This window comes from Sycon ciliatum, chromosome 2 (assembly GCF_964019385.1).
Source record: "Sycon ciliatum chromosome 2, ocSycCili1.1, whole genome shotgun sequence".
NCBI classification, from domain to species: Eukaryota; Metazoa; Porifera; class Calcarea; order Leucosolenida; family Sycettidae; genus Sycon; species Sycon ciliatum.
Genome location: NC_088644.1, coordinates 7,070,195 through 7,090,656, shown reverse-complemented (window position 1 = coordinate 7,090,656; position 20,462 = coordinate 7,070,195). Strand labels below are relative to the sequence as shown.

Here is a 20,462-nt window from a genome sequence, read left to right as displayed (position 1 = left end):
ATGATGATGACAGTGACTTGTAATGATGGGAAAGCCGGCTTTCACGACTCCCGGTCTAGGGGCCCGGGCACGGGCCGGAGGTGACGACGCGGTACCCACGAATGAAAGAAAAAGAGAAGCAAAGAAAAAAATATTTGAACGAGAAAGTTTCGAATCCGTTGTGAAATGTGTTTGTGTATGTAACCGTTCGACTGGCCTGTCTTCTCCAAGTTAGTTCAAGCTCATCTTGGATGCTACACTGTCAATCTGATAGCTTCAAAGACTCTTTGTGGCAGGAAAGATGACCGTTTCGGATGACGATCAGGGTGTGTCACTGTACGTTGGTGGTCTCAGTGACAAAGTTACTGAAGAGCTACTCTGGGAACTTTTTGTCCAGGTAAGGCCATATCGAGAAAGTGTTATGTTGTATTTATCGTGCATGAACTTCACGAGACGATGGCCGTGGTACAATGGACTAGTTGGGAGCAAGGAATCCAGCTGGCTGAGCTGAGTAGGCACTGGCACCAGTTATTTAGCCAGTTGAGATGCTCCTGCAGGTTTTTACTTCAAAAACAAGGAAATCATGCATTTCAAGGTCATCATAGTGCCATCTTTCTCCTAATAATAGTAATATCATACCAATACCACTGAAAGAAAAAGAACCAAGGAACTACAAGTTACACTATAATGTCCACTAACACCACCAGTTACTAAACAATCAGCTCATTCGATAACACTGCACGACACTGACCGACGGTACTGACATTCTACAAGTGGACATTATAGCGTAACTTGTAGTTCCTGGGTCCTTTTTCTTTCTTATAGATTAAGCCTTGGCTCTCCATCCGAGTCCAGCACCACTGAACCACTGTAGTATCAATTAATGTGAGCATGGCATTTGAAAAGCATATCAATATCCATTATCCACCCACCCTAATTTGTTGGCCTAGACAATACTGGAGGACTCCAGCCGAGCGTTTCTTGAACAATAGGGCTTGAAAGTGATGACGTCAAAATGGCCAGGGAGTAGTAAGTTCACATTAGATTTCTACTTTTGGATCCACTAAGGTGTGACTTTGCTATTGCCTCAGTATGTGGGTGCATAGCAACCCACTCATGTCGTATGCAGGTGTGACTTTTACTTCGCCACCAGTTGTCACCCCGCCCCCACTAGCCAAATCAGTCAGTTTCACTGGCTACATCACCTTGCTGTGAGTAAGACCGCTTGAAATGTGCTTGGATCCATACAAAAACTGGATCCAAGTGGATCCAATTTTTGAATTTTTGAAATTGTTGCTATGCTGTGACGTAGCACTTTCAAGCCCTATGGGCGTCCAATAGCGGATGTGCTTTCCTCGAGGTCGCCAATGACTGCAGTACAGTCTACTCGTGATATGTTACGCACTCGCGATAAGTAGTGGTCAAACGGGCGCCTGGGTACCCGAGAACCCGCTCCCTAGATGACCGACCCGAAAGTACGTGTAATCGGGCACTCGATACCACCTGGAAGTTGAACAAAATTACGCATTTCAACATTTTACAGGGAAGTGCGAGCAGTTCAGACGAGAAACACGATCAGTCAGTATACAGTACAGTCATGCATGGGGGGTTTGCGCAGGGCTCTCTGAACCAAGCGAATACATCATCATCATCAACGTGACCGCTACTCCTTTTTCAGGTAATGTTCTTCTTGTGCTGCAATCATGTAGTACTCGTATTCAGTTAGCTCTTAGCCAGTGAGAGTCAGAGCACTGCATCTGACTCCGTGTGTGCAATTCGTTGTGGTAGCCACAGTAACATTGTAATGTCATGCACGTCAGGACCCTCCAGGTGTATAAAATCAATGAACTAAGCATAGCCTGATATACAAACCCAGGGTGCAAGTGTGATTGAGGTGTAATGTATCAGCTTATAGGGTGCCCGAAACCCGACCCGGTAGTGTTGGGACTCGCCCGATAGCTTTTAGGGTCCCCTTTGACCACTAACCTAACAATAAGTCACGCACTCGCAGTAAGTCATGCACTTTTGACTCCAGGATCAAGTGCGCGACTTTTCGAAAGTACCGTAAAAGCCCCTGTATACGCCCACTCGAAAATACGCCCACCCTCCGTGTACACGCCCAGTCAGGGGAAGTCAACACTTTTGTTTCAAAATAGCGCCCATGCCCATGTATACGCCCAGGTATGCCGGCAACACCAGTACATGTACAGGTACTGATACCCGAAACTTACTGCTATCGCTATTCCAAGTATACGTCCGCTTCCAAAATAACGCCCGTGCCCTTGAATACGCCCAGGAAATCGAGGCTGCTATTCTATACGCCCGGGGCCTATACACGGGCTTTTACGGTAGGCTGTATAATTTCGTTAGATTCAGTGAGATACTTTAAATCCTCAACATTATTACTGTGATGTGCACTATAATGAATCGTTAGGAACCTCCTCGTCAACGGAGATATCCAGGAAGTGTTTTACTCACAATTGGCGTTTCGCCATGATATATTTCAACTTTTGATAATAATGGTAATTCTTGTTACCATTCATGCACACACACACACACACACACACACACACACACACACACACACCTGGACCGGGTGGTCGATATACGTTGACAATGCACATAGCACGAAGCACTATATTGTCCTACTATACGTGTATCTCGAGTTCTCTGCTGTCCAGTCCTAGGTGCTATGTGTAGCACCCTCGGTATGCTCACTGAATTATACTGAGGACTCACTCCACCAGACCACGCATAAGCACAGGTGACCATGGGTTTGACTTTGATGGTCTGATGTTTGGAGCATGGATTCACTATTCCGTCACGATCCATTTCAGTTCTATACTTCGCAAGCGCCACTAACTGGAAAATTTGCTAAGCCAATAATTGTTATGGAATCAGCTAAGCTACCAAGGAAGTATCACAATCGTTTACCCCTAGCAAGAACTCACGCGTAGTAGCGAAACTAGGCATCCCAGCACGCAGTCTTTGGGAAATGGAAACCATGCTTCCGCAGCGGCTGCTGGCAACTCTGCCTACCAGGAAATCCCTTCTTCCAAAGACACTGCTATCACGCCGGGTCATCCGATCATTCCAAGTGCACTCTTTTCACCTCTGCTGACACATAATCCCAGTTGTTTGGTCGTAGAAGTACAGGACTTTTACTTCCTATCTGCTATTTATAGGACATTGAAACCATTGGCTCCATGTTTTTTTGTCTTCCCGTGCACCCAGGCTGGTCCAATAAGCAGCATCAAATTACCGCAAGACAATGTCACAAAGAAGCCTAAAACATTCGCCTTTGTTCATTATACCCATGCCATCTCGGGTGAATACGCCGTGGGCCTCTTCAACGAGACATCCTTGTACGGTCGGAATATTGTGGTCCGTGCATCTCATCGTAATACCACTCGTAAGTAACAACGTGTTTGCCTCACACACAGTAACTGATCTTTGGGGTTTTTTCCTTTTTCCTGTTGCCCTGTCGCAAAAATGTTTCTGTAAGACCAGATATTTTAACGTCAATTAAAGTTCACGATCCCTGGAAATTTGTTGGTAAACGAGGTGAAATGTTAACGAATTCTGTCTGTCAAAACTGGCGAATGACTGTACACGACACGTACTTCAAAGTACATTGTTTTGGTCTAACAGTACATCATCTCTGCCTGCCCTCCCAAACCAACAGTGTTTGCTCTGCCACATGACGTGAATCCCAAGTCTACACAATCATAATTCTACAGAAGAACCTTGACTACCGGTCACAGTGCTCGATACACAGCGTGCAGAGCCTAGTACACACAAAAATCCGGTGGAACAAAAAAAGTGATTAAATGTCTCTACTCACGAGTTCCATGCTGAAAAGCAATCATCAGGAGACTGGGGCTATAGTCGGGGTTATGTGGTCTTATTCACTATAGGTGTTGTCCCATGGCAGGTATGCAATGCTAGTGCAATCATAATTCTACTTAGTAGTTACATATGACATTTGTTGGTTGACGTGCGATTTGGGCCTGGACCCCCACCCTGAACTGTGTTTGTTCTGGGAAGCATATTTAGCGAAACTCCATTACTGGTATGCCCTTACTGGCCTTAGCACCCATGCAACACAGTCATATCGACCCATGTTCCCAAAAGTAGTCGCGGTTGAGTTTCGATTGGGAAGGACAGCAGTGTTGGCTCGCTGTGTATTTGGGCGAGCGTGTGTGCGTACATGTGTGTGTGTGCGTGCGCACGCTTGTGTTACTCTTTTTCACCCCCCCCCCCCTGCAAGCATGGGACGGACAGTAGTTTTTTCTTCAGTTCCACTAGCCACCCCTCCTATGTGTTTATTGCATGTACTTGATACTATATGTGCACACTCTCTCACCAGAGCAGAGTAGATGGAGTTGTTGCGTATGTAGTCATTGATGGCTATTGTGTCTGCCCCTCTATCATGTACATGTATGGCCCTGATGCTGAAATTGCTCAAGACCCAGAAATCAGAGTTGTTGTTTTGGCCATTTTGCCTTTTGGGGCCGTGTCCTTCTTCGTTTCTTTGCAGCTGCTGCTTCGCCGGCTAGTCCGTACACAGCTGCCAAGGCCCAGCTTGCAGGTTTGCAGCAGCAGCTGGTTCAGTCTGTGAATCTCCATCCGCAGACGCCCATGCACAATATGCAGTCAGCGTCGTCTCTCTTGGGCACTTACTCAGGTGGTCCTGCCCGCCAGCCAATGCCGATACCGTATCACACGCCGCCGCGGCATGATGTGGCCACGCCGTCACCACGATTAGAGCCTCCGCGCCGCCATTCTGCGTCCCCGTACACCCCCGATCGCCAGCAACTGCCGCCCCACCAGCCCCACAGCAGCTCTGTTCACTCGTCAGATGGACACAGCGGTAGCAGACGCTCCACGGACTACGATCGGCCGGCAGAGCGGCGGTATTCCCGGGATGATCGAATGGACCGACGTGATAGCACTGAGGCCAGCTCTACCAATCGTGACCGTGGTCATCCTTCACCAGCCAGTGCCACATATCCACATGCCGGTAAGATGATAGTTTGCGTTTGTTGTTGTTTTTGTTTTTTTTTGCCCTGCAGTGCTTTGCCTCTCAAATGCTATAGTAATTAATTTTTTAATTTATTACATATACATGTATGAGATGAACAGTTTCAGTTGATATGTTGATATTACCGTAAAGTACCGCCAGAGCGCCCCGTCTCGCGAGAGCGCCCCACCTTGATTTACAGCCAGGGAAAGGAAAATCGTATAGCAGAGTGCAACGAAGTTTGTACGATGTGAGAACCTTAGTGTACTAAGCGCACACTTGGCAGGTTTTTGTGTGGAGCTTGTGTCAGCTCGAAGGTACGGATTGACTGCAAAATGTGGAATATGTGTACAAGGTTCGTGTCGTATGACCTACAGACAGCAGACCACCTCCATGAAAGGACGAGATGGTGGGGCGCTCTGGCGGTACTTTACGGTACTGCAGTACACTGTAAAACCGGGAATATTTGGTGGAGATTTATTTTTGGTAACATCGGTACAGGTAATTTTACTTGCCCCAAGTACACAAAATAAAATTCGACCATGCCATGCGTCACATGTGTGCAAAATGCTTTTATGGATCTGGAAAACTTGTTTACCGAAATTTTCTCGCTATCGAACCATTGATTTTGGGAAATACCGAAAATATTACACCACCGAAAACCGAAAATTCCCGGTTTTAAAGTATGGTTTTGACTGCCTTCATACTGATAGATGTGGCCAGTGAAAGTGGTTTTAAAAATCTGTTTTCAGTGTGCTATGGTAAAATAGGCTGACCCTTGCACGTTCTACCACGGACCAGGTGGTTGCTGAAACCGTGGTTGCTGAAACCAGGAGGCTGCTTGACCAGATTCACCCGTGTCTCTCTTGCTATTGTTGTCCCTACAGAATCACATCGCCCGTCACTCGGGTATGAGGATCGTCATCATGACAGTCGCCGTCCGGATGAACGACGGTACGATGATCGTGATCGCCGTGCCGACGATCGTCGCTATGACAGCCACGAGCCGCCGCAGCACGCACAGCGCAGCGCCTACCAGGCCCCCCGGGACAGCGGTGGGTATGGTTTCACACCCGACCGGCAGCAGCCCGCCTCGTCTCGCTACCACCCGTACAGCAGTGGACGTCCCGGTGAGCAGCATCGACACCCGTCGTCGCAGCAGCCACCACAGCCCAGTGCAGCACCAGGCCCACACCGCCAGTACAACAACAGATACCAATACTAAGCGCATGGCGTGTACTTGTCTAGTACTGCTCTAGTTGTGTTGGAATCCAGGCACGGGGAACGGGCATGTCTTACTGGCTTCTATGCTTTGTTGGAAGCTCTCTTTATTGGTTTACTTGCCGTCTACAGTCTGCTGTACCGGTGTGAGCAAAGTATGCCAATTGCCATTGACACACTACACCTGCTGCGTATTGGCCTGTGCCGATCGCAACTGCTAGAAACTGCGTGCCCGCTTGGCAGTCGGTGCAGAAATCCGCCAACCCATCACCACTGGCCATAGCCAGTGCAGTAATAATGTGGACACACATCAATCTCTTCAGACAGACTCTCGCTGTCTCAGTGCTCAGTTGTTATTTATATTATATGCATTATTCTTTCTCAGATACACGCAATATGGCATTTCTGTCTGAAATTTGTACGTCAAAGTAACAACAGCCTTCATCCATTGTCTTGTCTATTCTGAAATTTGTTTCCTCTCATTTGTAAGTATAAATACAATCATGTTCGTGGTTGAGTTACACATCGACAGTACGAAACCCACATCAAGGTGAATGGAAAATTGAAATATCCCAGAGGCATCAATAGACTTCAGCGTTGCAAGAAACCAGACATGGCGGAGCAGCAACCAATATGCAACACTCCAATCTCCTCACAGCAGTACACGTGCACCTAGCTCAATAAAGCGGGCAGATGTAGTTGAAGTGAACAACATGCCTTTACCGGTAGTCAAAATATGTGCACGACTTCGCCAGTGCTTGCAGCCTATCTCACATGCTAAATATAGCACTGGGCACACAGCTGCGCGTGGCCTGCCAACAGAGCGCCCTGGCCCTGCCGTATGGCAATATCTCAATCACATGGCCTCAGGCAGTCATGCAAGTCGTCTGAGGATGCATGCACGCTCAATCGTCGCTCATCACTTGGATCAGGTCATGTGACTTGGCAGCAGCAGCTGAAGCGGCGGCGTGCCACTAGCATGGATGGCCGCAGCACCCACTCGTGTGTGTCATCGTCGTAACTCTCCACGCTGCTGAGATTGGCAACGCCGTTGTAGCCTCCCAGCACGTACAGTGAGCCACTGATCACCGCTACGCCCAGGCCACTGCGGGCATGGTTCATGTCAGCGATCATGGTCCACATGTCCATGTTGGGGTCGTACACCTCTGCCGAAGCGAACACAACCAGGCCTGCACTGCCACCGACAACGAACAGACGGTCCGAGATCACTGCGGATGCAGCCATGGATCTGGATAAGTACAAACACGCATACGGTGTACACAAACAAAAGAAAAAGCATGTTCATATTGGAAAGGTTTGCTCCTATGGAATTACATACTGCACACATGCATGTGAAAAGGCTTCGGATGACAGTGTGCGAATTCTTCATGTACGCGATAGTCTTAATACATGATAATTATGCCAAATAACGTGCAACTAGACTTGAGAGGGCAGTGCAGGGAAGTTGCATACAAAGTTCAAAGTGGTACGGTTACCTGTGACTTGTGCTCCTGCAGAGCTTGGGGCCTACCATGCACACGCCGGTTATAGTACAGTTTGTATGCAACTGGTGTGCAATGCCCTCCCAAGTCTCGTTGCACGTTATTTAGCATATCATCTATTTGCAGCATTCATGAGTTAATAGAGAGGTTCCGGGGTACGATTTTCCGTGCCAAAATCCGTGTGGGCGCTACGGATTTTTTCCAGGAGTGCTCCATACGATTTTTCGGCACGGAGAATCCGTGTGGACTGGCTTTCACACGAACCATGTTTCGTATGGAGATTTTGCGTCATCGGGTGCAGAAAGATTTTTCGCGTACAAATTTGGTACGAGAAACATGGATTTTCCGCGGGAAGTTTTGATTTCGGTACAAATTTTCAAAATAAAAAGGCATAGCGCGGGAATGTGACGTGTTTGCGATCGTAACCTAGGCAATGACGGCAAACACATAAGTTCCGTACTCCGGAACATTTCACTGCTCGAAAACGACGTATAAAAAATCCGTAGCGCCTCCACGGATTTTGGCACGAAAAATCGTACTCCGGAACCTCCCTAATACACCAAATTACGTGGTTTGGCTTCTTTGTATGTACTTGAAGTACAAAGCTGCTAGTCCCACACAACACTTCAAGATTAGCAAGAGTATGGGGTTACGTGTTGTTGTATTCTTTATTTATAGTGGTAAATCCCAAACAGACAAAAGCCTAATGACACTGGACCCACTTGGGTAAAGCAATAGTGAGTGTGTGCGGTGGACCAGGTCTATAGATACTAGTACCGTATGATCTCCATTATAAGCCCCGCGCTTATATTTTTTCAACAAGTCCGGACCCCGGGATTATATTGGAAACTGGGCTTCTACTAGCAGGGGCGTAGCACCCGCTACGACTGGTACGACCATGGCCGTACCACTTTTCGAAAAGTAAGGTCCGTCCGGAACGTGCAAAACCATAATAAAAAAATCAGGATCCATCGATGCCGCATGTATGCGCATATGCGCATCAGACTTTGACCTTTTTCTAGACTCGTACTCGTAGATCTGCCATGCATCTGTGCCATGTCCATGCACGTCTCTTCTGACCGTGAAATTATGACTTTATAAACTGTGCCAGAAGTTCCCAGAACGCAGAATGTCTTTTTTACAAAATTTTCCCGGGGGAGGTCCCCCGGACCCCCTCCAAAACACCTTCGGCCGCACCGACCTTCAGTCGTACCACTTCCAAAACCCCTCCTACACCCCTGACTAGAGACTGTGTTTATAATTTTTCAGCCACCTGGTACATGTATATTGCCTCGGCGGACCTCGGTCTTTTACTCGGCCTATATTTCCCATATAGACCTCGTCTTGGTCAATATTCTATACTTATTTTATTTTTCATTATATCAGTAGCACAAAGTTTCCCAGCACGGCAGCAGATACCGGGTTTTGTGCTTCCTGGTACACTGAGTCCGAACTTCTGATCTTGGGGATCATGGACTTTTACCACAGCAAGTGTTTATGTGATACTGTGTGACGTCAAACATGCATGGACATGGTCCATACAGCTCTCCATTATAAGCCCTGCGCTTATATTGGAGACTGCGCTTGTATATCTTCAAAGCCCTCTTAGCGTGCGCTTATAATAGAGATAATACGGTAACTTTGCGATGTACTCTTGGTATTAGCCCACAGTGTGTGCGTCGGATGGGGGTTCACAGCGTACGATACCCACGTCGGTTGCCTTGCTTCCCCGTATTGTACTAATGAATCAACAAAGTGACCGCCTATCCGTAGAAACAGGTTTGCAAGGATGCAAGCGTTCAGTCATCGCCCTACCTTTTCTCTAGCATAGGGGCGACGGACACCCAGCGACCCTGCTCCATCTCGTAGCGCTCGACACTACGCAGATCGTCTGATCCATCATAGCCCCCGATGGCATAGATGCAGTCGTTGAGCAGTGCGACAGTGCACATAGAGCGTGGTGACGTCATCGGCGGAAGAATCTTATGCTGTCGTGTCTGCACGTGGTACGATTCTGCCGAACTCAGACAGGTCGTTTGCCCGTCGTACCCGCCGATGAAGTAGATAGTGTGGCCAGCGGCAACAGCACCAACACTGCTACGCTTCTCGAGCATCTCCCCCGCTTCACTCCATACGTTCGTTTCAGGCTCGTAGGAAACGATATCTGACAGCGCGTTGAAGCCGTCTGACCCACCCGCCATGTACAGAAGATTGCCGACTAGAACAGCACCGGCGCCACGGCGAGGCTTTGTAATCGGCGACACTGCCTCCCAGCTGCCCACCTGCGAGTCGAACTTCTCCGCGTCGCTGATTATGTTTCGCCCGGGGTTCGTCTCCCCGCCGATCGCAAAGACGATGCCGCGGCAGGCAATGGAGTGCCGCAGGCGTCTCCAGGACTTGTGCCGCTGTCCCATGGCGTTCCACTCGCCCCACTTGGCGTATTGCAGCAGCGTGGCGCACTCAGGCAGCTCGCGCAGGAACTGCAGCTCCTCGTCGCAGTCCAGGCACGCCAGGCTGGTGGCCGGCATGCACGGCCAGCGCACACAGTGCAGCACTCCCGCCGCCAACCTGGCGTGCCGCGGCCACTCGTGTCTTAACCACTGGATGCACGCGTCAAACACGTCCGTCTCGGACCGCACCACCAGCTCGTCCCGCGTCAGCAGCTCACGCAGGATTTCCACAGGCACCTGAAGGTAGTCCTCGGACGATACGATCGAGAAGAAATTGCGAGCGGCAAACTCCATGGCGCCCTCGTAAAGGGTCGGCAATGCCAGGACCTTGCCGAGAGCCACAACACCCAGACAGTTTGCAGTGTCTATGTGTGTTAGCAAGAACTTGACGCAGATCTCCATGACACTGTTCAGTTGCAGTAGGGAAGCAGCTGTCAGCAGTACCTGAACATTCGTCTCGTCTACCTGTACTCGGCCAGTGTAGAGAAAGTTCACCAGCATTTCCAACGTGTCCCCATCGACACCAGGCAAACTTATCTTGCTCTGGGCGGACTCCTTGAGACCACCCGTGAGCATGGCGCGGAAATACGGCGTCCCTGCGGCTAGGACAGCGCGATGCGCGCTCACTGTCCGGTCGTCGCTAGCGACCAGGACAACATCACACAGCTCGGAGCGGCTGCGAAGATCACACAGGTCATTCAAAATGGTCAGAGCATGGGCCAGCACGCCTGCGTCTGCTCCAGTTTCGCCATCCAGTCCTGTTGAGCTGCTGGTAGAGGTTGTTCCAGTGTGTATAGAACTAACACTGACACTGGTAGGGGATACGATGTTATCCATTCCTGGAATATCGAGTGTATCAACCAGCAGGCAGCAATCTTACATACCGGTTATCATTTTCCAAATCAACAAAAGGCTGAGTCTAATGTAATCCTAAAATGCAGCTTTGTCCATCGAACCAACCGTACTTGCTGGTCCGGTACAGGGACACATAGGGCGCTACGGATCACCCGCAGCGAGTGGTAATGGTTGATCTCCAACCTTCGAGAATCTCACAAACCCCTCCGTACCTAAGTCCTTCCTTCATGTTGATGGACATCCTACTCCACCTTCATTGATGACTGAGTCTCTGCTGGAATTGGTTGCTGTGCTCGACACTTAGTTACTACTACTACTAGTATGTAGAGTCTACCCACTCATCGACATCCGGTGTGCAACCTGTGCAAGGCAGTGCAAGTGGCCAGACCTAGATTCTACACAAAAAAAATACCAGCCAGGCTAGGCGGAGGCCATGCTAGTCGGGGATCCAGGACAAAAAAAAGTGTCTAAATCTGAAAGTGGTCTGCCACTAGAATCCGAGTAAAATCGAACTGTACAGGTGGAGAGAGTACCTGTTGTGGAGTCGAATGGTAGTTGTTGGCCCGTCTAGATCGGGGAAGGAGCTCCGCGAGAGGCAATTTTAGTTCAGCTTCGTCGGTCACTTGAACTGCTCACCTTTCGTCTCGGGCCGATTCTGAGTTGCGTAGAGTACGCACATGACAACCAAATGCAGTCAAATTTGAAAACTCAAAGCGAGTGTCTGATCTGGTCGGCGACTTCACTTTGTTGTTGATCATATTCTTGGTCAAGAAGTTTACTCTCGCTCTTGTAGAAGTAAAGCACAGGGACTTCGTAAGCCTAGCCTAGATATCGTTTGGTCCTTCCACTACCCACTCGCAATGGCAGCCAACAAACTACCCGCCGTGTCGTGTAGTTTGACGCCGCTTCGCGAGTGATCTCAAATGTTTTCTTGATTGGAATTTCGTTGATACGATCGATACGAGGGACACCTTACCTATCATTCTGCAAAGGTAAGCTTGGACCCTTTCTCTGCTTCTCTCTCAGGCACACACACCTTCAATAGCACTCGATTAAATTAGAGTTAGAGAAGACTAGAAATGATATAAACGCATTGTAGTCACTACAAAATCGAAAATACTACAACTGTAGTAAGGAAGACATGTCCAGTGCTGTGCAATTCATGGACAATATGCCCAGTTTAATATGTAAATTGGAATAAAATGTAGGATGATAGCGTCATCACTTTAGTAGCCAAGCTATGTACAAGCAGTTTATATACAATGTTTGAACAGGTTAGGTGTGTTGACAGCCATAGCCATAATTCACAAACACAATGGGTGGCTTGGACCAGGGGAGGACGGTGCAGTTGCCAGTGTCTACAGCGAGTCGTCAAACTCCTGATCTGGATCCTCATCAGAATCTGAGCTGGAGTCAGACTCTTCAAAGTCGTCAGCACCAGTACTTTCCTCGCTCTCACTGTTTTGGTCGCCTTCACATGCAGTTGTTCCCACATCTGCGGCACCGGAGCTGTCGTTCTGTTCGAGTACGGCCCCAAACGGATTGGCGCATGAGCAGCACGAGCAGATGTCCGTGCAAGCCAAGGACGCCTTCTTGCACGAACAGTGCTGACTTACGCAGTGCCTTGTCTTGCACCCACAGCTCACCAGTTTTAGTATGTCAGCAGGAGCGACGCGCTGCAGCATCCAGGAGATGGAAAGCGTGCCGTCAGTCTCCGACTGCCAGCCATGGCCCACTGGACTCGGTACTTCTGGCATCGCAGTGGTGGCGCTCCGCCAAATGTGGGCCTGGTAGTTAGCCCTGGCCACATGTTGATGGAGAGCGTCGCGTGAGGGCGGTAGTTTGTGCGGAGCACAGGATGTGGCCGCACAGAACTTTTGGTAGCGCTGGCTGTTGATGTCTTGCTGGCCAGGATTGCCATACAAGGCACACGCAAACCACTCACATTCAGAAAGCAGCTGGTCATCCGATGTAGCATTGACACCCAGTGTCGCCAGTGCCTCTGCCATTCGCGTGCTTGACAGGAGCAGCTTCAGCGGAGCAGTCTTTCCCTTCCCAGAAAAGGAACTGACACTGTCACACCCAGTAAGAGCATGCAGTCCAACAATTGCAGACGAAACCAGGGGGCCCAGCTTCTGTGACAGCTGGGTAAGGTCGATGAACCGCCTCCGTTGCTGCGTGCCAGTCTGGAATATGAGCCGACCGGGAATGCTGCTAGCGGAGCCAATGGCAATCACGGCTACATCCGTGTCTGGCGACCGAATGACAACATCTGGGAATCCTTGCTGCACAGCATCAGCGGCATGAAGGATCAGCCGGGTGTCTGCTTCCTCATGATTGCTGGTCAACCTGTGAACATGATCAAAATTGTAAAAAGAGCAAAATGATTTCCCGGGCATTCAGAGAACGATAACATGGCTCTGCCAGATTATGTGATTTTCATCACCGAATTCAATCCATCAGCAATATCCTACTTGTACTTGTGGGACCAATATGCAGCAAATGTTTTATACCACTTGCTTGACAATAGTCAAAGTCGCAATAAACATGACATTGTACTGTTTGTCTTTTATAATACTAACCTGGACACCTGGTGCCGTGAAAGTGTCGATTTCCCTTCTTCTTCTTGCAACACGTAGCACTGCTGTCCCACGGTTATGAATACACTGCGACTGACACCCAATGTTGCCTTGAGCTCCGGTGTAGAACTCCAATGGTCAGCGAAGAACTGGATTAGGCCGGCCTTATTCGCTCCGCTTGCCATGAACCGCTTCCACTGAGTAGGAATAGCCTGGTCTGGACGTTGTACTGCCACTCGCAGGGGCTCAGTTGAGGCCGTTCGCTTTGAGCGCTCGCACGACTTAATCGACGCAGTGTGGTATTGATCTGCTACGAAGTCAACTCGTGCTGGAGGTGTAGCTGGAAGGTAGGAGACTAGCTGCTTGAAGACTTGTTCGCTGAGCTGTCCGAATGTCGGTGGCGCAGATGTGTAGCTCTGCAGTAATGCCATCGCGTCGACCATAACAGCAGGACCACGCGGAACTGACTCCAGTGGGTCAACTTTCTTCTCAAGAGCAAGCAGCAGCTTACTCTTTGGAGTCTTCACAAGGGATCCGTCTGCGTTGGCCAGGGCCCATGGGACTGGTCCAAGCTCATGCTGGAAGAGTTCCTTCAAGTCGAATGACCTTGATTGAGCCATAACTAGTAGCCGGCCGAATAAGCTCCTATCTGCCACGATCGCTGTTGTCTTGGAAGACTTCTTTGCTGCAGATTTGGTTTCCGAGAACGTCTTCAGGTTCAGCCGTGATATCGGTGTGAAGAAATCAACTGCCTGTAGGAAGAAACAAGTCACGCATGCACACACACACAAATGGGTTGACAACTTAGAACGTAGTGCATGGATTACGGAGTACAGAACGGAATTATAACATCCCCTACAGCGTCACTTTTGATTTCAATGTGTTTGGTAACAAAGTATGTCACCAAAACATGCATCCTATCATATATCCACACGTCAAGACTTTTAACATGGTGTGCTGCAAAATCATAACCGTCTTACCTGACTCTCCAAGCGGTCTGCCACGAACTTGCTCATTGCACTCTTTCCCTGCGTGTGACTGGATAGGAGATCGGAGGTTGCTTGAGCAGAACAGACTTTCCCACTGGAGAGGCTGATCAAATCTTCACCAAGGAACGGATGGCTGAACTCTGCCAACCGCTTTTCGAGCTTCCCATAGTCGCTTTGATCCCGTTTCATTCTGCTGTCTGTGTTGTCCTTGTGTGGACGTGCTGTGCCATCATAGTCCTCCGCTTTGACGAGGTCGTTACATGCACTTGCAACAGCCGCTCGCTCGTGAGCTGTGAGCACCCAGCGGTGAACAGTTCCTTTATAGGACAATTATACAGAAAAGGGAAGGAGAAATACATCATCATGTACATGTAATCCACAACTGTTCAGGATCACATTAGAGTCGAATCATTTCCTATTCGTGATGCAGGTGGGCAGCACTGTGTTTGCATAGTGTACATTGGTTGCTTACTGTTTGATCTTGCATGTGGGATCATCAGGAAGTATCTCCCCATCAGTGTACATGTATGTTCTATTGGATAATTTGAAGTTTGGTCAGTTGTTACGAATTTTTGCCCTTACCTGGGTTGCGGCTGAAGCCAATGAGTCCTCCATGTGACTTGCTTTGCCGGTTGATGGTCTGTTCAATGCACTGATCAACAGCCACCTTCGAGAAGCTGTTCGTAGACCTTGCAACAGAGAAGCAACCTCCTGATAGGGCTTTGTGGGCAGGAGGGTTGGTAGCAGGCAGTTGACGCATTTGTTGCCAATACAGCGACAGGTACCTGTGAAGCACAATGTAATGAGAACTCAATTTAGGAGAACTGAATGATTCGTATTTGAAGCAAAATGTTTTAATTGCGTCGGTCACACAGCTGATAACTTAATGAAGGGCCCAAGCATCTCACCTGGAGTAGTTCTGTCGATCGTATGCAAAGAACCATGGCAACATGTTCTCTATGCATGCCAGATGTAGCGACCAGTTCCCTGTCCGCGTAGCTCGGATGAATTGAAGCAGCAGGCCAACCATGTCGAGGTATGTTAGCCAAAACTGGGCCATGGGTGATGCTGGGCTGGTGCGTTGCAGCTGAACATGCTTTCGGTACCCTTGCTCAAGTTTCTGGTAGCTGGATGAACTGGTTACTGACTCAGCACCATCAAATATACCAGATGTGCGCAATGCTGACAAAGTTCCTTCAAGATCGCTTGACACCGTGTCTCCTCCACCTTCAATACATGAACACACACGCACATGTACATAGGTCAGAAAATTAGAACACAAAGTGCTACATGCAGACCACTGGAGTGAGAACAACAGGCACCATTTCTCAAACTACTTCACTTCGTCTAGTGTGCACAGATGGAATGCAATAAAGAAAGTTTGCAGCACAACTCCTATGTTTCTGTCCCCTCACCTTCAATGCTGTCCTCGTACAGCTTCCAGTTCACTCCCAGCAGACACTCAAAGGCAAGCTTATGGAGGCGAACACCACGGTTGTAATGCTTGCCGGCCATCACCTGCTTGCACGCATTGCTGCCAACTACGCCTGACTCGACGAGGAGGTCTTCCAAGCCAGCACTGCCAAACCTCTTCCCAAGAACAGCAAGGAAGGCACACGACGTATGGAATGCACCCATGCGGAGGACTACATCCTTCAGCTCAGCATTTTTCCAGCAAACTTCCACAGCTTTGGCATAAACTGCTTGGTCGGCGGTGATGATACAATGTGGCTGATTCAGCTTCTTCGATGTGCGGAGGGACCGGACAACAAGCTCATAAACTGTGCTCATGGCTGTAGGCGATGCTGGGATGATCGGCAGGTAACCGACTGTTGTTGGTGTCCTTGGCGCGGTTGACTGGTTCAGTTCAGCATTGAAGCCGGACCATGCGGGTACCAGTTGTGACTCGTCATCAGGTCTACCAAACTTCGGTGATACCGTCTGGTCTGCGCGCAACAAGAACCAAATCAGGTCAATCGATGCCACAGTGAGAAATGGGTCAATCGAGCCTTGTGCATCAGGAACTGGATGGGCCATTGGAGGAGGTCTTGGTCTCGCACCGCAGTTGTATTCTAGGCTCGGAACTGCAGGTGGGGCAACACTTCGCGGTCGGCGTTGGTTACCTGGCTCGGCACGGCTCGTACTTTCTGGTGGACACGGATCGTCCTGGAAGGGCAGCGAGTGCTGGAGCACAATGCCGTTGGTGCAGTGTGTCGTCCCTTGGCCACTCAGAGTTTCCTCGTTGAGGTCGTTATTGTCCCAGCAGAAATGAACATCACCTCCACGCTGGGAAATGCCACGGGGTACTACAACACTGCTGGCTGCGGAACTTCCTGCTACTTCGAGAGAATACCCGGTTTCTACTTCTCGCAGCTTTGAATACGATATGCCATGGCCGAACTGGTTGAGAAGATCCACCATGTGCTTGCTCCTCGTGTGGTGGTGGACAGTAAGCGCCAAAGCTACGTGCTTTGGTGTCAGAATAGATCCACGAGTTGCAGCATACACAATATCCTCAGCAATTGCCAAAATCTTGCAATGGATGTCGGCAGGGACATGGACACGGGAGTCCGTCAGGTCACCAATGTCACACTTCTCAGGGCCGACAATGGTCATGGCAAGCACATTGTAGAGGATGTCTGGCACTGGCGCATTCTCATTTACGATATCACTGGCATGTGGCATGGTGGGTATTGTGGGCTGCTGATCACGGATGGCGTTGTTCAGAGCCATGGCTGTGTGGAAGGCATGTACCTTGCAGCTGCTATCAATAGCTGGAGGTGCATCTTCATCCGCCATATCATCTCCAGCATATTCGTCGGCGCACTGCTGGGCTGCCTCAGCCTTGGCTACTGCTGCACCAACTACTTGTAGCAGTTGTGATTCTGTCAAGGAGCTGCTTAAAACGCTCTCGGGTGACAATGGACCAGGACGGACGAAGTTGATGCGTTTTCCAAAATGCTCCAACAGGCGCTTCTTCAGCAGCCATCGTCGGTATTGACTTGCAGCTCCGAGCTCTGCCAGCTTGGCGCTGTACTTGGACGTCAGGCTGTCCATACGCATCGCTCGTATTTCTGTCTCACTGAAGAGCTCCTTCTCCATGCATACAGCCAGCCACTCAAAGGCTCTATCGTACACATTGTCGTCTGCAACTGCCGTCGTCTTCTTTGCCTCCAGTGCTGCCACCGTGCTAGAATGAGTGTAGTTACGGTAGCAGCAGAAATGGTAGCATATGTCCGATGCTACACAATCGGGACTGCCCTCCTGGAGGGTAAGTAAAATCCGCTGGCCTGCTTCATCTCCACGTGCATTTGCCGCACGGATCAGGCTTTCGCCAGCACGGAATTCTGAACAGAGGGTAAGCGGTTCAGCTTTCCGGTTCTTTTTTTTTGTTTTTTGTTGACATATTATACACAGAGTGATGTCGATGGTTATCACTTTGCTTCGTGTCATAACACGCTTCTTGGGAGGTTCATCCTCACAGGCATCTGCGTCACCCACCTCCTCTGCGTCAACATTGCTGGCAAGGCCACCACTCTCCTCTCCCTCAAAACGACTCAGAGTCTTCTTGTGGGTGTAGGCTGCATAGCAGCGCCTATGGTACCAGCCACGCGGGGTGCTCTCATCCGTGCTACACTGCTCCTGGCAGAGAAAGGCCCATGTGCCGTCCTGGCGAATTTTGGCAGCAGATACCACTCGAGACCAGCTGGTGTTCGTGAAATTTACTTTCTCCTCCTTTTCGCTTCCTTCGATCTTCACACAGTGGCACAAACATGAGCCCCACGAAATTTCCGAAACCTGAGTACTGGCTGAAGCCACTAAATGCCCAACACTACCTGGACTTTGTGCACAGGAGGCACAATTCTCGTCTTCCTCCATGCTTACTCGCGTAGGATTGAAATTGAAAGACCTCGTGCTTCCTCAAATAAGTTCCCCGGCCAGCGTCGTCATTTTCTACGGCGTCGTCATTTCCTAAATTTTTCAAATGTTTGTCGTGGGTGCGCAATGTGTGCATGCTCAAGCCATGCGCGTACGGACGCACGGCGAAAATAAATTTGCGACCTCCTTGAGAACGCTTGAGAAGGCTTGCGAAATCGTCGACGAAAACCCTCTCGCCGCTCGTCTCCTTCCCCGATTCAGAAGGGCCAACAAACATTTTTGACCTTCTATAACCATCACCTATCAGCTCTGAAAGCGGCAAATACTCGGAGTGAAGTGGCAGACCCAATTTTATTTTTGAGCTTCGGATCCTGTACTATGCACGCTACATTTAGCTCTGATCCTCTCATGAAAATAGCTCTGTGTCTGTGTCAATAGCGCCTTTCAAACTCAAACTCAGTCAAAGCACACGACTCTCTGCTAGCTGCTACTACCGCGGTACCGCTAGCCATGGCCTTGTTACTTGTGAATGTATATCCTTCAATTCAGGCTTGCATGCAAAAATAAAAGGACCACGTGGGTTTCAAACTCAAAACACGTGCGAAGCGACATAGTCACTTGCACTATGCATAATTTTTAAAGTACAGACTGTACTACTACTAGTATACTGCCTTACCATGCTTACTGGCTGATATTAGTACTGTACAGTCATGTACGTGTATGGTAGACACATACACGTCTACGTGTCAAATCAGTCGATTTGCTCTTTTCCACAAGAATGAACATTTTTGCTGTTTTGCCGCGCTGGTGCATGCAGTGCCAGTGTCAGTGCCAGTGCCAGTGGGCTCATGATCGCCACTGCCAGTGACCAGGTGACCGTGACCCGTTTTGTGCATGGCGGATGCTGCCTTTCGCTGGCCGAAGTGAGGTCTGAAGAGCTAGCGCTAGAATCTAGAAAGAGGGAGCTCGAGGTAGATCTACCGCACCACTGGAAAATGTGCCGTGAAGCAGCAAGTCGTTGCCTTCTTTTTTTCATTTCCAAAATTGTTGACTGTACATGGTCGTGGTAAAGCCTAAAGCCACATGTACTCGTTAGATAACCTCCATCCAACCTACTGAAGTCGCTAGGGTTTTTCTGACGATACTGATTTCTGGCTTGGCCTGGACAAGTAATAGTTAGTTCTTTGCTCAAGACGTGAGCGGAACCGGGCCCATGCAGCGCTAGCGGGTCTGACGGTCGCTGGACTGCCACAACTACACATAAACACAGGGCGTGTGCCGGCAAGTGAAGGTGGCTAGAACAGGCCTAAGAAGGTGGAGCAAGACTTTTCGAGAGTTTTGTTTGTCTGATCTTATCTGGACGATAGCCGCTTGTCGACTCAGGACCGGGTCAACGCTGCATGCAGCGCTGGGCGAGTGCACCTGGCTGGACTGGGCACTTGGACTTTAAAGTCTTTAGTTTAGATCCACTACTACTTGTATTGCTAGTGCGCACATACTTCAAGTGATCATTGTCGCACACCATTTGTATGCACAGACCCAGCAGCAGAGTTCAGACGGCGTGGCAGTTTCATGAGGTGTGCAATCGCCTGGGAAGTCTTTGAGTGCTTCATCTGTATACAGCAATCCTAAGCGCTGTCCGTGTTACAGCCTCGGAAAGCAATAATACCGCCCTGGAGTCTTAGAGGCGGGACTGAACGATGAGGAGATGCTGCCGACTTCAACATGTGCTGGGCTTCAGTGTGGTCGCCTGCTTCTGCGCATTCACCATATTCGTGCTGTCCAGGCGCCGTGGGCTGGAGAAGAAGTGGCCACGGCGTATAGACATATTGCGTGACTTAGCAGAGGAGGAAGACATCGTGCACCTCAAGCAAACCGAGCGCAGCGAGCAGAAGCTGAACGCCTCCTTGTATGAGCCATACCTCTTCGTCGCTATCAAATCCGGCCCGGCGAGAGTGGAGAGACGCAACCGCTTGCGAGAAATG

General features: G+C 49.5%; 3 protein-coding genes across 3 annotated transcripts; 1 reads left to right on the top strand and 2 right to left on the bottom strand.

The window, feature by feature from the left end:
* Positions 1–150: 150 nt before the first annotated feature.
* On the top strand, positions 151–6,766 carry LOC135808464 (RNA-binding protein 7-like). Its single transcript, XM_065321656.1, has 4 exons — positions 151–376; positions 3,214–3,391; positions 4,520–5,002; positions 5,890–6,766. Exons 1-4 carry the CDS (start codon positions 281–283, stop codon positions 6,225–6,227), a joined length of 1,095 nt encoding a protein of 364 aa, XP_065177728.1. The 5' UTR covers positions 151–280; the 3' UTR covers positions 6,228–6,766.
* Positions 6,538–11,461, bottom strand: LOC135808463 (kelch-like protein diablo). Its single transcript, XM_065321655.1, has 2 exons — positions 9,541–11,461; positions 6,538–7,472 (listed from the first exon to the last, which is right to left on the bottom strand). Exons 1-2 carry the CDS (start codon positions 11,010–11,012, stop codon positions 7,157–7,159), a joined length of 1,788 nt encoding a protein of 595 aa, XP_065177727.1. The 5' UTR covers positions 11,013–11,461; the 3' UTR covers positions 6,538–7,156.
* Positions 11,462–12,182: 721 nt separating this feature from the next.
* LOC135808151 (uncharacterized) lies at positions 12,183–18,477 on the bottom strand. Its single transcript, XM_065321297.1, has 6 exons — positions 16,014–18,477; positions 15,507–15,825; positions 15,181–15,383; positions 14,590–14,915; positions 13,613–14,361; positions 12,183–13,379 (listed from the first exon to the last, which is right to left on the bottom strand). Exons 1-6 carry the CDS (start codon positions 18,475–18,477, stop codon positions 12,389–12,391), a joined length of 5,052 nt encoding a protein of 1,683 aa, XP_065177369.1. The 3' UTR covers positions 12,183–12,388.
* Positions 18,478–20,462: the final 1,985 nt, after the last annotated feature.

Bases quoted from the DNA above. Each gene is read 5' to 3' on its own strand.
- LOC135808463 (XM_065321655.1), bottom strand. From the start codon at position 11,012: ATGGATAACATCGTATCCCCTACCAGTGTCAGTGTTAGTTCTATACAC. The intron at 7,473-9,540 runs GTAGGGCGATGA...GTACTTATCCAG, and splicing joins GCCCCTATGCTAGAGAAAAG to ATCCATGGCTGCATCCGCAG.
- LOC135808464 (XM_065321656.1), top strand. From the start codon at position 281: ATGACCGTTTCGGATGACGATCAGGGTGTGTCACTGTACGTTGGTGGT. The intron at 377-3,213 runs GTAAGGCCATAT...CCGTGCACCCAG, and splicing joins TCTGGGAACTTTTTGTCCAG to GCTGGTCCAATAAGCAGCAT. The intron at 3,392-4,519 runs GTAAGTAACAAC...GTTTCTTTGCAG, and splicing joins ATCTCATCGTAATACCACTC to CTGCTGCTTCGCCGGCTAGT.
- LOC135808151 (XM_065321297.1), bottom strand. From the start codon at position 18,477: ATGGAGGAAGACGAGAATTGTGCCTCCTGTGCACAAAGTCCAGGTAGT. The intron at 15,384-15,506 runs GTGAGATGCTTG...TGTGCTTCACAG, and splicing joins GATCGACAGAACTACTCCAG to GTACCTGTCGCTGTATTGGC. The intron at 14,916-15,180 runs GTAAGGGCAAAA...TGTCCTATAAAG, and splicing joins TGGCTTCAGCCGCAACCCAG to GAACTGTTCACCGCTGGGTG.